The sequence below is a fragment of the Oncorhynchus mykiss genome, chromosome 19 (assembly GCF_057628025.1).
Source record: "Oncorhynchus mykiss isolate SJ-2025 chromosome 19, ASM5762802v1, whole genome shotgun sequence".
In the NCBI taxonomy this organism is placed as follows: Eukaryota; Metazoa; Chordata; class Actinopteri; order Salmoniformes; family Salmonidae; genus Oncorhynchus; species Oncorhynchus mykiss.
Genome location: NC_143040.1, coordinates 50,306,900 through 50,319,823, shown reverse-complemented (window position 1 = coordinate 50,319,823; position 12,924 = coordinate 50,306,900). Strand labels below are relative to the sequence as shown.

At 42.9% G+C, this 12,924-nt stretch overlaps 1 protein-coding gene across 1 annotated transcript in view; it reads right to left on the bottom strand.

Moving 5' to 3' along the window:
- Nucleotides 1-2,308: 2,308 nt before the first annotated feature.
- The window catches only part of ubr1 (ubiquitin protein ligase E3 component n-recognin 1), a 37,775-nt gene continuing 27,159 nt past the window's right edge, over nt 2,309-12,924 (bottom strand). The window contains exons 38-45 of the mRNA XM_036954818.2: nt 11,621-11,856; nt 9,902-10,038; nt 9,698-9,806; nt 9,496-9,552; nt 9,318-9,395; nt 9,032-9,202; nt 7,701-7,802; nt 2,309-5,929 (exon numbers count right to left, since the gene is read on the bottom strand). Of these exons, the coding sequence (XP_036810713.2) occupies nt 5,788-5,929; nt 7,701-7,802; nt 9,032-9,202; nt 9,318-9,395; nt 9,496-9,552; nt 9,698-9,806; nt 9,902-10,038; nt 11,621-11,856 (1,032 nt within the window). The 3' untranslated portion in view covers nt 2,309-5,787. The remainder of the gene's footprint in view (nt 5,930-7,700; nt 7,803-9,031; nt 9,203-9,317; nt 9,396-9,495; nt 9,553-9,697; nt 9,807-9,901; nt 10,039-11,620; nt 11,857-12,924) is intronic.

The following is a 12,924-nucleotide window of genomic DNA, read 5'->3' as shown; positions in this document are numbered from 1 at the left end:
AGCGGCCTCACCATCTGGCTGTTTGACGTGAGCATAGCAGTATCCTTATAAACGGTGATGTGGTTTCCATAGAAGTATATGGTACCTGCAAGATACTCATAGTCAAAATCTAATCAAATTATCACATGTGCAGAAAACACAACTGGTGTAGACTTTACAGAGAAACTTTCCAAGGTTTGTACAAAAGATGCAGCATTTAAAAGGTGATAACACAAAATAAAATAGTAACTAACACTCAATGTCTAGTTTTCATTTACATTTGGTTGAGTTGTCAAGTGAATTCAATGTGAAATCAACCAAAAATGTCACCCTGTCATTGGATTTAGGTTAAAATTTGGGTTGAAAAAAAATACAAAATTCCCTTACCTTGATGGGTTTTTGCAAATCCAACCACATTGAATTTTGGGGTTGAAATGACATGGAAACAACGTTGATTCAACCAGTTTTTGCCATATGGGTTTATTTCGACTCAGCAAACCAGTAAAGAACTTACTCAACATTGCAGTATTCTGCTTATGACACCTTCTCTTTGCAGGGAAGTTATCTGGGCATCTGGTCCATCTCCCATGCCATTTCTCCTCAGCTTGATTAGTAGAATTGTTTATTCACTTTGTATGCTCCCTAATCCCACACTATATCTCTGTTGTGATATTGGCTCTAGGTTATTCGTGCTCAGTTTTGTGTGTGACACACCCCTTGCCGTCTACTGGTTTACATGGGACTGTCCCAAAATACACATCCCAAACTACTTTTGGGAACCACATATTTTACTCTGGTCTACTATAACTGATAAACAAATGTTATATGTACAGTATCTATGTACAGTATCTTACATAAATATGCTCTCTAGTTTTGCTAAAGCTATAGACCAACGCGACTGAGTTTGTCTTACTTCAAGAAATCTTACATATTGTGGAAGGATGCATGTGAGTTAGAGGGGGTTGTGGGATAGACAACGCATACAGATGAAGAGCCTAACGGAAAGAGTTAGAAGCTTGTAAACACTAAATCATTTTGGAACTTAGACAGTTACCAAGGTTTTGCTGATAGTTGCTCTTGTTGGGTTTGTTCAGTACAATATTGTTTACGATTAGTAAGAAATTCTGTAGGAGAAAAGTGAAGACCAAGCACAGACAAGTGTTGGCACTTAAAATAAATACCACTAGTGCTATTTTTGCACTGTAGACGATTTACAGGAGCAATTAGGGTTAAGTGCCTTGCTCTATGGCACACACAGATTTTTCACCTAGTCGGCTCATCGAAAAAGCAACCTTTCGGTTACTGGCCCAGCGCTCTTAACCACTAGGCTACCTGCCATCCTAATCCTGTGCAGCAAGTCTGTATGCATATAGCCAAGTGTGTGACAAACAAGATTGAGATTTCTAAGCAATAGCAGAATTGTCCCAAGGACCCCCACTGCCTCAAATTACCCCTAATCTATGTCAGAACAGGATCACACCTCCAATCAATCTGATGACATTATTACTATTATGGCCACACACACCATACAAAAGGAGGGAGAGACTTCTTAAGGCCCTGCTTAAACTACTGAGGACTACAGATACTACCAATCAACACAATATGCAATCTTATTTCAGACTATAAACAAAACTGTGTAGGTTCTCTGTGAACCTTGATTCGCCATGGAATTAAACAGGGAAATATTAGCAAATCTGATGTAGGTGCTGCTCAGCAACAATCAACAGTATCATTCCTGCAAGATGAATCCTTACAACAGCCTCAAGTGCTGCCAGGAAGCAGTAGTTATTAAAGCTAACTAGTATAGTGTGTAATATAAATTATGGTCATTATTGTAGGAAACATGAGGGTTACTGGATAACCCTCATTATTGTAGGAAACATAAGGGTTACTGTATAATAATGACTTGGGATTTGATGTCAATGTGCAAGTCACTGTACTGACATTTTTTAAATGTATTTGACCTTTATTTAACTAGGCAAGTCAGTTAAGAACAAATTCTTATTTTCAATGACAGCCTAGGAACGGTGGGTTAACTGCCTGTTCAGGTGCAGAACGACAATATGATCTATTTGAATGTCAGCTCGGGGATTTGAACTTGCAACCTTTCGGTTACTAGTCCAACACTAACCACTAGGCTACCCTGCCGCCCCCATATGATGCAATGAGGGTGATGAGAAATACTTAAGTCACACAGTATCTTCTCTTTCATTACATTTTTTTGTTTTTTTATTTACTCTTCAGTGTCTGAAAAGAGAGTAAGTGCAAAATGAACAAACAAACATGACATTTGTGTTGATATTCCCAGTCAGACAGAGGGCACAAGAAGTCGTCTAGATCATGTCTTTATTCAGACAGCCTGGTTATCATACAGCACTGAGGAAAAACAAAACCATACAGTATATGCACAAAACTTCATTTTCCTGAAAAGGTTGATGTAATATCAAGTGTATTTTTATAGCGATTATTCTTTTTCCACGTAGCTACTCTCCCATAAAATGTACATAATTGTTGTCTTAAATACACTAAATGTAGTTGTGATGTGCTCTTATTTACTTGTTAGATTAGTCATGTGTACAGAATATATTTTGCGTTGCTGGTATGAACCTTTTTGTCCCCATTAGCTACAATATGATCTATTTGAATGTCATTTTCACAGCACAAATAATAATTTCAAGAGCAGTTGACAATGTTCCCATACACAATTATTTAAAAGGAGTTACAACAAAAGAAGCATCTAATAAGTGTATCAGGTTGGCAAAATATGGAATTTCAGTGAAGACCCGACTCTTTTACATGTACATATATTGAACACTTTAGTAACTTTATTTCAAAGTGCTTTCAGATTAACATTTAATTGCTATCTAATTCATTCAGATTACAATAAGCAATGTTTGTACAATAAAATAGTTAATTATCTCTTCATATACTTTTGCATTTGACCAGTATAGAAATTGCTTGTATATCTGCAGTGCCTTCAGAAAGTATTCACACCCCTTGACTTTTTCAAAATGTTGTGTTACAGCCCGAACTTAAAAAGGACTAAATTTAGATTTTTGGGGGTCACTGGCCTACAAACAATACCCCATAATGTCAAAGTGGAATTATGGTTTTAGAACTGTTTATTAAAAAATGAAAAGCTGAAATGTCTTGAGCAATAAGTATTCAACACCTTAGTTATGGCAAGCCTAAATAAGTTCAGGAGTAAAAATGTACTTAACAAGACATAGAAGTTGCATGGTCTCACTGTGTGCACTGTTTAGTGTGATTTTTTTATGACTACCTCGTCTCTGTACCCCACACATACAATTATCTGTAAAGTCCCTCAGTCGAAGAGTGAATTTCAAACACAAATTCAACCACAAAGACCAGGGAGGTTTTCCAATGCCTCGCAAAGAAGGGCACCTATTGTCAGATGGGTAAAACATTTTTTTTTTTAAAGCAGACATTAAATATCACTGAGCATAGTGAAGTTATTAATTACACTTTGGATGGGTGTATCAATACACCCAGTCACTACAAAGATACAGGCGTCCTTCCTAACTCAGTTGCCGGAGAGGCCAATTGTGACCTTCAAACAGTTAAGAGTTTAATAGTTGTGATAGGAGAAAACTAAGTAAAGGATCAACAACATTGTAGTTACTCCACAATACTAACCTAATTGACAGAGTGAAAAGGAAGCATGCACAGAATAAAAATATTACAAAACATGCATCCTGTTTGCAACAAGGCACTAAATTAACACTGCAAACATAATCTGGTTCAGTCCATTTTTCACCAGACACTAGGAGAGGAATTTGACCTGTCAGCAGCACAATAACCTAAAACAAGGCCAAATATACACTGAAGTTGCTTACCAAGACGACACTGAATGTTCCTGAGTAGCTTAGTTACAGTATTCTGCTTGAAAATCTATGGCAAGACTTGAAAATGGCTGTCTAGTAACGATGAACAAACAACTTGAAGACTGAAAAACAAATGTGCAAATATTGTACAATCCAGGTGTGCAAAGGTCTTAGAGACTTATCCAGAGAGACTCACATCTGAAATTGCTGCCAAAGGTGATTCTAACATGTAGGGACTCAGGGGTGTGAATACTTATGCAAATGATATATTTCTGTATATCATTTACAAAAACAATTGCTAAATAAATAAATATATTTTTTAACTTTGTCAATATGAAGTATTGAGTGTAGGTGGGTGAGAAAAAACTATGTAATCCCGTTTGAATTCAGGCTGTAACACAACCAAATGTGTAATAAGTCAAGGGGTATGAATACTTTCTGAAGGCACTGTACATTACCTGGGTCATTCCACGAATAGAGTACCTTTTGCATCCCTTTAATATTTAAACAGAAATTGTGCACCAATACTGAAGTTTAGAAGCCCATTACATTAAAATGATGTGCCATTTAATATTGACCACATGGAAAATTCAAGAAATCAGATTTTTTATATGAATATAGACTTGCCAAAGTCACAAAAGTCACAATTTTGACATGTCCCTCGTCATGTTCAGACTTCTAGGAAGGTTTTAACCCACTTAACCCCATAAAGTCTCCAAGTTCTCACCATCATTGTAAAGTTCTAGTTATTTTGTTGTTTTGACAGTCAATTCTGAAGATAAATAATTATTTATGTGATAAGTGATTAAATCAATCCTGGTGAGTAAACGGAACTCTCGTTTTAATATGGTGAATCAATTCCTTTTTAAAATATTTTTTCAAAAGAAACATTGAACATCTAATAGAGAAATCATAGTGTAAAAAACAGGTGAGCTGGATCTACTATTTTTGGCAATTTTCTGGTGTTTGAAAGGCTTGAAATGCTTTAACATTTATTTGTATGTTTTATGTCTGAAGCTTGCATTTAATTGCCCCTACATTTAATTGCCCCTACATTTTGCACACAAGAAGCTTTCATTCCCCCTGTAACAGGGAGATGCATGACTGATGATTTAAGATGAAAACCTTAACCATGTTACTTTAATGCCACTTTACTGGCCCTTGGTAGTCCTTTTTTAAATTTAACTCCTTGAGATGGAAAACATGTTCTTTATTAAGTTGAACATGTTCTTTATGTCAATGTTAAAATGAGGTGAAATTAGTTTTTTTTTTTTACCAAGTTACACTACCCAAAATGTACTCTATTTGTGGAAATACATCTATTTATATCGTTTAAAAAGGGTGATGATCAGTAACATGGGCTAGGTGCCATGCAAAGTCTACTGTGACAGAAAGCAAAAAATATAGAAACAGGAAGCATGATCCCAAAGACATTTGCAAAAGAGTAAACAACTCCCACACTGCAAGACTCACTAAAGCCATTGTTTTATCATCTCTATAAAGTCTTAAAACAAAAGGAGATGGCAGAAAATTCACAGCATCACTTGGGAGAGATTTTATATACACAAGCTGACGGCATAAAGATACTGGGGTGTAGAAGTATTTTCCTTTAATTAGCTTTTCTATGGAGAAGGGGAACGTTATTCCTATCATTACTCATAGCCCTCTCACAGCAGACAAATTCAAACAAGGCGACTTTAGTTCCCAACCACCTCCTCATCGCTCTCTGTCCTATCTGCACTCCCTTTCGGATCCTGGGGAGGAATGGCTGCACAGGGGCGCACCGCTCCCGGCCAGGACATATGTAGATGGGCGTGTGTGTGTATGTATATGTATATATGCGTGTGTGTGTGTGTGTGTGTGTGTGTGTGTGTGTGTGTGTGTGTGTGTGTGGGCTGTGCCCCCTGGCTGTGGCCTCCAGACCTTGGCCCTACCCAGTAGCACACATAACCTGGTCTTGGGCTCACAGCATCTGCCATTCGAAAGCAAACATGACGTTGACCACCTCCAGGCTACGGGCGATCTCCTCCAGGATACAGTGCTGCTGCCACAGCTGGTGGAGCTTCCGGTACCTCTCAGGGCACAGGTGCAGGGGGTTCCCCCTCCTAATCTCACATTCACATACAGTCCGTCAGTGACACAGGTTTGCTTTACAAATATAACATTTTTCTACAGAACGACATCAGAGATACAGTGCCTTGCAAAAGTATTCGGCCCCCTTGAACTTTGCGACCTTTTGCCACATTTCAGGCTTCAAACATAAAGATATAAAAAAAAAAAAATTTTTTTTGTGAAGAATCAACAACAAGTGGGACACAATCATGAAGTGGAACGACATTTATTGGATATTTCAAACTTTTTTAACAAATCAAAAACTGAAAAATTGGGCGTGCAAAATTATTCAGCCCCTTTACTTTCAGTGCAGCAAACTCTCTCCAGAAGTTCAGTGAGGATCTCTGAATGATCCAATGTTGACCTAAATGACTAATGATGATAAATACAATCCACCTGTGTGTAATCAAGTCTCCGTATAAATGCACCTGCACTGTGATAGTCTCAGAGGTCCGTTAAAAGCGCAGAGAGCATCATGAAGAACAAGGAACACACCAGGCAGGTCCGAGATACTGTTGTGAAGAAGTTTAAAGCCGGATTTGGATACAAAAAGATTTCCCAAGCTTTAAACATCCCAAGGAGCACTGTGCAAGCGATAATATTGAAATGGAAGGAGTATCAGATCACTGCAAATCTACCAAGACCTGGCCGTCCCTCTAAACTTTCAGCTCATACAAGGAGAGGACTGATCAGAGATGCAGCCAAGAGGCCCATGATCACTCTGGATGAACTGCAGAGATCTACAGCTGAGGTGGGAGACTCTGTCCATAGGACAACAATCAGTCGTATATTGCACAAATCTGGCCTTTATGGAAGAGTGGCAAGAAGAAAGCCATTTCTTAAAGATATCCATAAAAAGTGTTGTTTAAAGTTTGCCACAAGCCACCTGGGAGACACACCAAACATGTGGAAGAAGGTGCTCTGGTCAGATGAAACCAAAATTGAACTTTTTGGCAACAATGCAAAACGTTATGTTTGGCGTAAAAGCAACACAGCTCATCACCCTGAACACACCATCCCCACTGTCAAACATGGTGGTGGCAGCATCATGGTTTGGGCCTGCTTTTCTTCAGCAGGGACATGGAAGATGGTTAAAATTGATGGGAAGATGGATGGAGCCAAATACAGGACCATTCTGGAAGAAAACCTGATGGAGTCTGCAAAAGACCTGAGACTGGGACGGAGATTTGTCTTCCAACAAGACAATGATCCAAAACATAAAGCAAAATCTACAATGGAATGGTTCAAAAATAAACATATCCACGTGTTAGAATGGCCAAGTCAAAGTCCAGACCTGAATCCAATCGAGAATCTGTGGAAAGAACTGAAAACTGCTGTTCACAAATGCTCTCCATCCAACCTCACTGAGCTCGAGCTGTTTTGCAAGGAGGAATGGGAAAAAATGTCAGTCTCTCGATGTGCAAAACTGATAGAGACATACCCCAAGCGACTTACAGCTGTAATCGCAGCAAAAGGTGGCGCTACAAAGTATTAACTTAAGGGGGCTGTATAATTTTGCACGCCCAATTTTCAGTTTTTGATTTGTTAAAAAAGTTTGAAATATCCAATAAATGTCGTTCCACTTCATGATTGTGTCCCACTTGTTGTTGATTCTTCACAAAAAAATACAGTTTTATATCTTTATGTTTGAAGCCTGAAATGTGGCAAAAGGTTGCAAAGTTCAAGGGGGCCGAATACTTTCGCAAGGCACTGTAGATGTAATGAATGTTTCAAAAGCTAAGCGAGGAGATGTGGCCAGCTTACCCTAGCTGTGGGTCAGTCTCTCCGTAGTCATCAAGATAAGGGGCTGGGTAGGTGCTTCCTCGTGTCTTACTGGCCATCAGGACCATCTCACACTCTCTTATCCTAATCAGTGGGGGGGGCAAAGCAATCAGTAGAAGCTTTATAGAACATATGAACATGTTTAACCACATGCCCACCCTGTCCCTACAGGAGCCCTTGTCCCCGACCCACCTGAGGAACATGCCCACCCTGTCCCTACAGGAGCCCTTGTCCCCGACCCACCTGAGACACATGCCCACCCTGTCCCTACAGGAGCCCTTGTCCCCGACCCACCTGGGGAACATGCCCACCCTGTCCCTACAGGAGCCCTTGTCCCCAACCCACCTGAGACACATGCCCACCCTGTCCCTACAGGAGCCCTTGTTCCCGACCCACCTGAGACACATGCCCACCCTGTCCCTACAGGAGCCCTTGTTCCCGACCCAACTGAGACACATGCCCACCCTGTCCCTACAGGAGCCCTTGTCCCCGACCCACCTGAGACACATGCCCACCCTGTCCCTACAGGAGCCCTTGTTCCCGACCCAACTGGGGAACATGCCCACCCTGTCCCTACAGGAGCCCTTGTCCCCGACCCACCTGGGGAACATGCCCACCCGGTCCCTACAGGAGCCCTTGTCCCCGACCCAACTGAGACACATGCCCACCCTGTCCCTACAGGAGCCCTTGTCCCCGACCTAACTGAGACACATGCCCACCCTGTCCCTACAGGAGCCCTTGTCCCCGACACACCTGGGGAACATGCCCACCCAGTCCCTACAGGAGCGCTTGTCCCCGACCCAACTGAGACACATGCCCACCCTGTCCCTACAGGAGCCCTTGTCCCGACCCAACTGAGACACATGCCCACCCTGTCCCTACAGGAGCCCTTGTCCCCGACCCACCTGAGACACATGCCCACCCTGTCCCTACAGGAGCCCTTGTCCCCGACCCAACTGAGACACATGCCCACCCTGTCCCTACAGGAGCCCTTGTCCCCGACCCACCTGGGGAACATGCCCACCCTGTCCCTACGGGAGCCCTTGTCCCCGACCCACCTGGGGAACATGCCCACCCTGTCCCTACGGGAGCCCTTATTCCCGACCCACCTGAGACACATGCCCACCCTGTCCCTACGGGAGCCCTTGTTCCCGACCCACCTGAGACACATGCCCACCCTGTCCCTACAGGAGCCCTTGTCCCCGACCCACCTGGGGAACATGCCCACCCTGTCCCTACAGGAGCCCTTGTCCCCGACCCACCTGAGACACATGCCCACCCTGTCCCTACAGGAGCCCTTGTCCCCGACCCACCTGAGGAACATGCCCACTCCAGCCCCACAGGTGGCAGCGTGTGCGGTGCAGGCGCCCACCTCCTCCCCGTCAAGCTGGCTATGACAGCAGGTGCTCTGGGAGCACAAGATGGTCCCACAGAAGAGGCACAGGGTGGGGTGCTTCCTCTCATCGTCTGTGGAGTTAGGACACCTGGACAGGGGGGTAGAGAGAGGAAGAGGACTCAGTCTCCACTGGAACTCAACAGCTCACCAATCACTTAACCAGCGTATATGATAATCCAAGACAGACAGTGGTGGCTACTTACTGAAAGTGACTGGCTTGATTGAGGAGCGCGCTGTAATCCTCAGGAAGCTCAATTAACCGATTCCTTTTCCTGGGATAACTGCAATAATAATTTTATCAAAGATTCAGTTATTCATAGGGAAGAAAGGAAAATAAAATCTGAAATATTTAATTCTGTTGTAAAGTGAATTTGAGCTTACCTGATTGTCTGCATTTCCCCTTTTAGGGCTTTGGTTACAGCTGGGTGCCCACACCATCTGAGACAGAGGCCATCAGTGAAAAATATATCTTAAGTACATCAAGTACATACAATTACCTTAGTAACATCACACATCTGATAATAAGAACATCAGTATTAATTTCAATGTATTTTGGCTGTGACTAACAGGTTATTGATATTACCTCTGTAATAAGGGAAAGACAGTCCCACGGTGCTCCTGGAAGAGCTGGAACACATCGCAGGGCAATGCCAGATAACTGCACAGTGCCTCCATCTGGCCTTGAGATGTAACTGCAGTCGAGACAGCATGAATGGTTCAGTCAGTAAAACCCTAACCCATTCAATCCCCGTACACCCCCCAGTAGTCTGAGCCCTGAGATACCTACCTGTAGTACTGGAGAGCTCCTCTGGAGGGGGCACCCCTGTAAGGCAATTGAAGAAGAGGGCAGCGCAGCGCAGGAAGGGTGTGACCCCTCTCCTCACTCTGTCTGCAACTGAGCTCCCAGACACATCTGACCTCAGCCTGGACAATAGGACACAGTCACACAATCAAAAACAATTGACCTTTGACTGGATGAACATGAACAGAAAAATGTCCCAAAATGACCCACTGCACAATTTACAGAAAGTACACTACCAGTCAAAAGTTTCAGAACACCTACTCATTCAAGGGTTTTTCTTAATTTTCAAAAACGTTCTGCATTGTAGAATAACAGTGAAGACATAATAACTATGAAATAACACATAATGAATCATGTAGTAACCAAAAAAAGTGTTAAACAAATCAAAATCTATTTTATATTTGAGATTCTTCAAATAGCCACCCTTTGCCTTGATGACAGCTTTGCACACACATGGCATTCTCTCAACCAGCTTCACCTGGAATGCTATTCCAAAAGTCTTGTTGGCAGCTTTTCCTTCACTCCGTGGTCTAACTCATCCAAACCATATCAATTCGGTTGACCAGGTCATCTAGGAGGTGTGTTGGGTCACTATCCTGTTGAAAAAATAATTATAGTCCCACTAAGACGAAACCAGATGGGATGGCATAACGCTACAAAATGCTAAGTGTGCCTTGAATTCTAAATAAAAATCAGACAGTGTCACCAGCAAAGCATCCCCACACCATCACACCTCCTCCATGCTTTATGATGCGAAATACACATGCGGAGATCATCCGTTCACCCACACCGGGTCTCACAAAGACACGGCAGTTGGAACAAACAAACTCCAATTTGGACTCCAGACCAAAGGATACATTTCCAACGGACTAATGTCCATTGCTCGTGTTGGTGTCATTTCGTAGTGGTTTAGTAGTGGTTTCTTTTCAGCAATACAACTATGAAGGTCTGATTCACACAGTCTCCTCTGAACAGGTAATGTTGATGTGTCTGTTACTTGAACTCTGTGAAGCATTTATTTGGGCTGCAATTTCTGAGGCTGGTAACTCTAATGAACTTATCCTCTGATGCAGAGGTAACTCTGGGTCTTCCACTCCTGCGGCGGTCCTCGTGAGAGCCAGTTTCATCATAACGCTTGATGGTTTACACGACTGCACTTTGAAGAAACCTTCAAAGTTCTTGAAATGTTCCAGATTGTCTGACCTTCATGTCTTAAATAATGATTGATTGCCGTTTCTCTTTGCTTATTTGAGCTGTTCTTGCCATAATATGGACTTGGTCTTTTACCAAATAGGGCTATCTTCTGTATACCACACCTACCTTGTCACAACACAACTGATAGACTCAAACGCAGTAAGGAAAGAAATTCCACAAATTAACAAGGCACACCTGTTAATTGAAACGCAACCTCATGAAGCTGGGTGAGAGTACGCCAAGAGTGCGCAAAGCTGTCATCAAGGGAAAGGATGGCTATTTTAAGAACCTCAAATATTAAATAGATTTTGATTTGTTTATCACCTTTTTTTTGTTACTACATGATTCCATGTGTTATTTCATAGTTTTGATGTCTCCACTATTATTCTACAAAGTAGAAAATAGTAAAAGTAAAGAAAAGCCCTTGAATGAGTAGGTGTTCTAAAACTTTTGACCAGTAGCGTATATTACATTTTAAAAATACAGAGAAAAGACAGCATTCCTTCTCACCCGCCGGTACACTGTGACACAGCAGCATAGAGCTCTACTGCCGCCCTCTCCGCCTGTCCCTCCTCTCCCCCAAACACTGCTGTGTCATCTGTGGAGGAGAGGAGGACCTGCACCACGTGGGCCATGGTGACCAGGTGCAGGATGTAAAGGTGGTTGTAGGCAGAGCTGACAGCAGAGGGCTGCAGGTCTACCGCCTCCTCCTGGTAGAGCGCTGGAATGGCAAGCACCAGCCCCACCTGACAACACACAAAGAAAGGTTGGTTATCCCCAGAGCATGTGGAAGACCTACTGTATGCATCAAACAGAACATTAACTTCCTTCACTAAAGGTAACCTGCCTAAATGGCTAACGTCTGTAGCCATGAAGTGCTTTGAAATGCTGGACATGGCTCACATCAACACCATCAACCCAGAAACAGGTTGAGAGCTTCAAGTTCCTTGGTGTCCACATCCCCAACATACTAACATGGTCCAAGCACACCATGACAGTCGTGAAGCAGGCACGACAAAACCAATTCCCCCTCATGAGACTGAAAAGATTTGTCATGGGTCCTCAGATCCTCAAAAGGCTCTACAGCTGCGCCATCGAGAGCATCCTGACTGGTATGGCAACAGCTCAGCCTCCGACCGCAAGGCACTACAGAGTGTAGTGCGAACGGCCCGGTACATCACTGAGGCCAAGCTTCCTACCATCCAGAACGTCTATACCAGGCGGTGTCAGAGGAAGGCCCTGAAAATTGTCCAAGACTTCAGCCACCCTAATCATAGACTGTTCTCTCTGCTACCACAAGGCAAGCGGTACCAGAGTGCCAAATCTAGGTCCAAGAGGCTTCAATGCCATACAACACTCCTTCCGTACCTCCAACTGCTCTTAAATGCTAGTAAAACGAAATGCATGATCTTTAACTGATCGCTGCCCGAACCCGCCCGCCCGACTAGCATCACTACTCTGGACAGTTCTGACTTAGGTATTTGTAGTTGTCCACATATTCTAGGTATCTGGCTAGACTGTAAACTCTCCTTCCAGACTCACATGAAGTCACAGACATGAATCCAAAATTAAATCTAGAATTGGCTTCCTATTTCACAACAAAGCCTCCTTCACTCATGCTGCCAAACATACCCTCATAAAACTGACTATCCTACCGATCCTTGACTTTGGCGATGTCATTTACAAAATAGCCTGCAACACTCTACTCAGCAAACTGGATGCAGTCTATCACAGTGCCATCCGTTTTGACACCAAAGCCCCATATACCACCCACCACTGCGACCTGTATGCTCTTGTTGGCTGGCCCTCGCTTA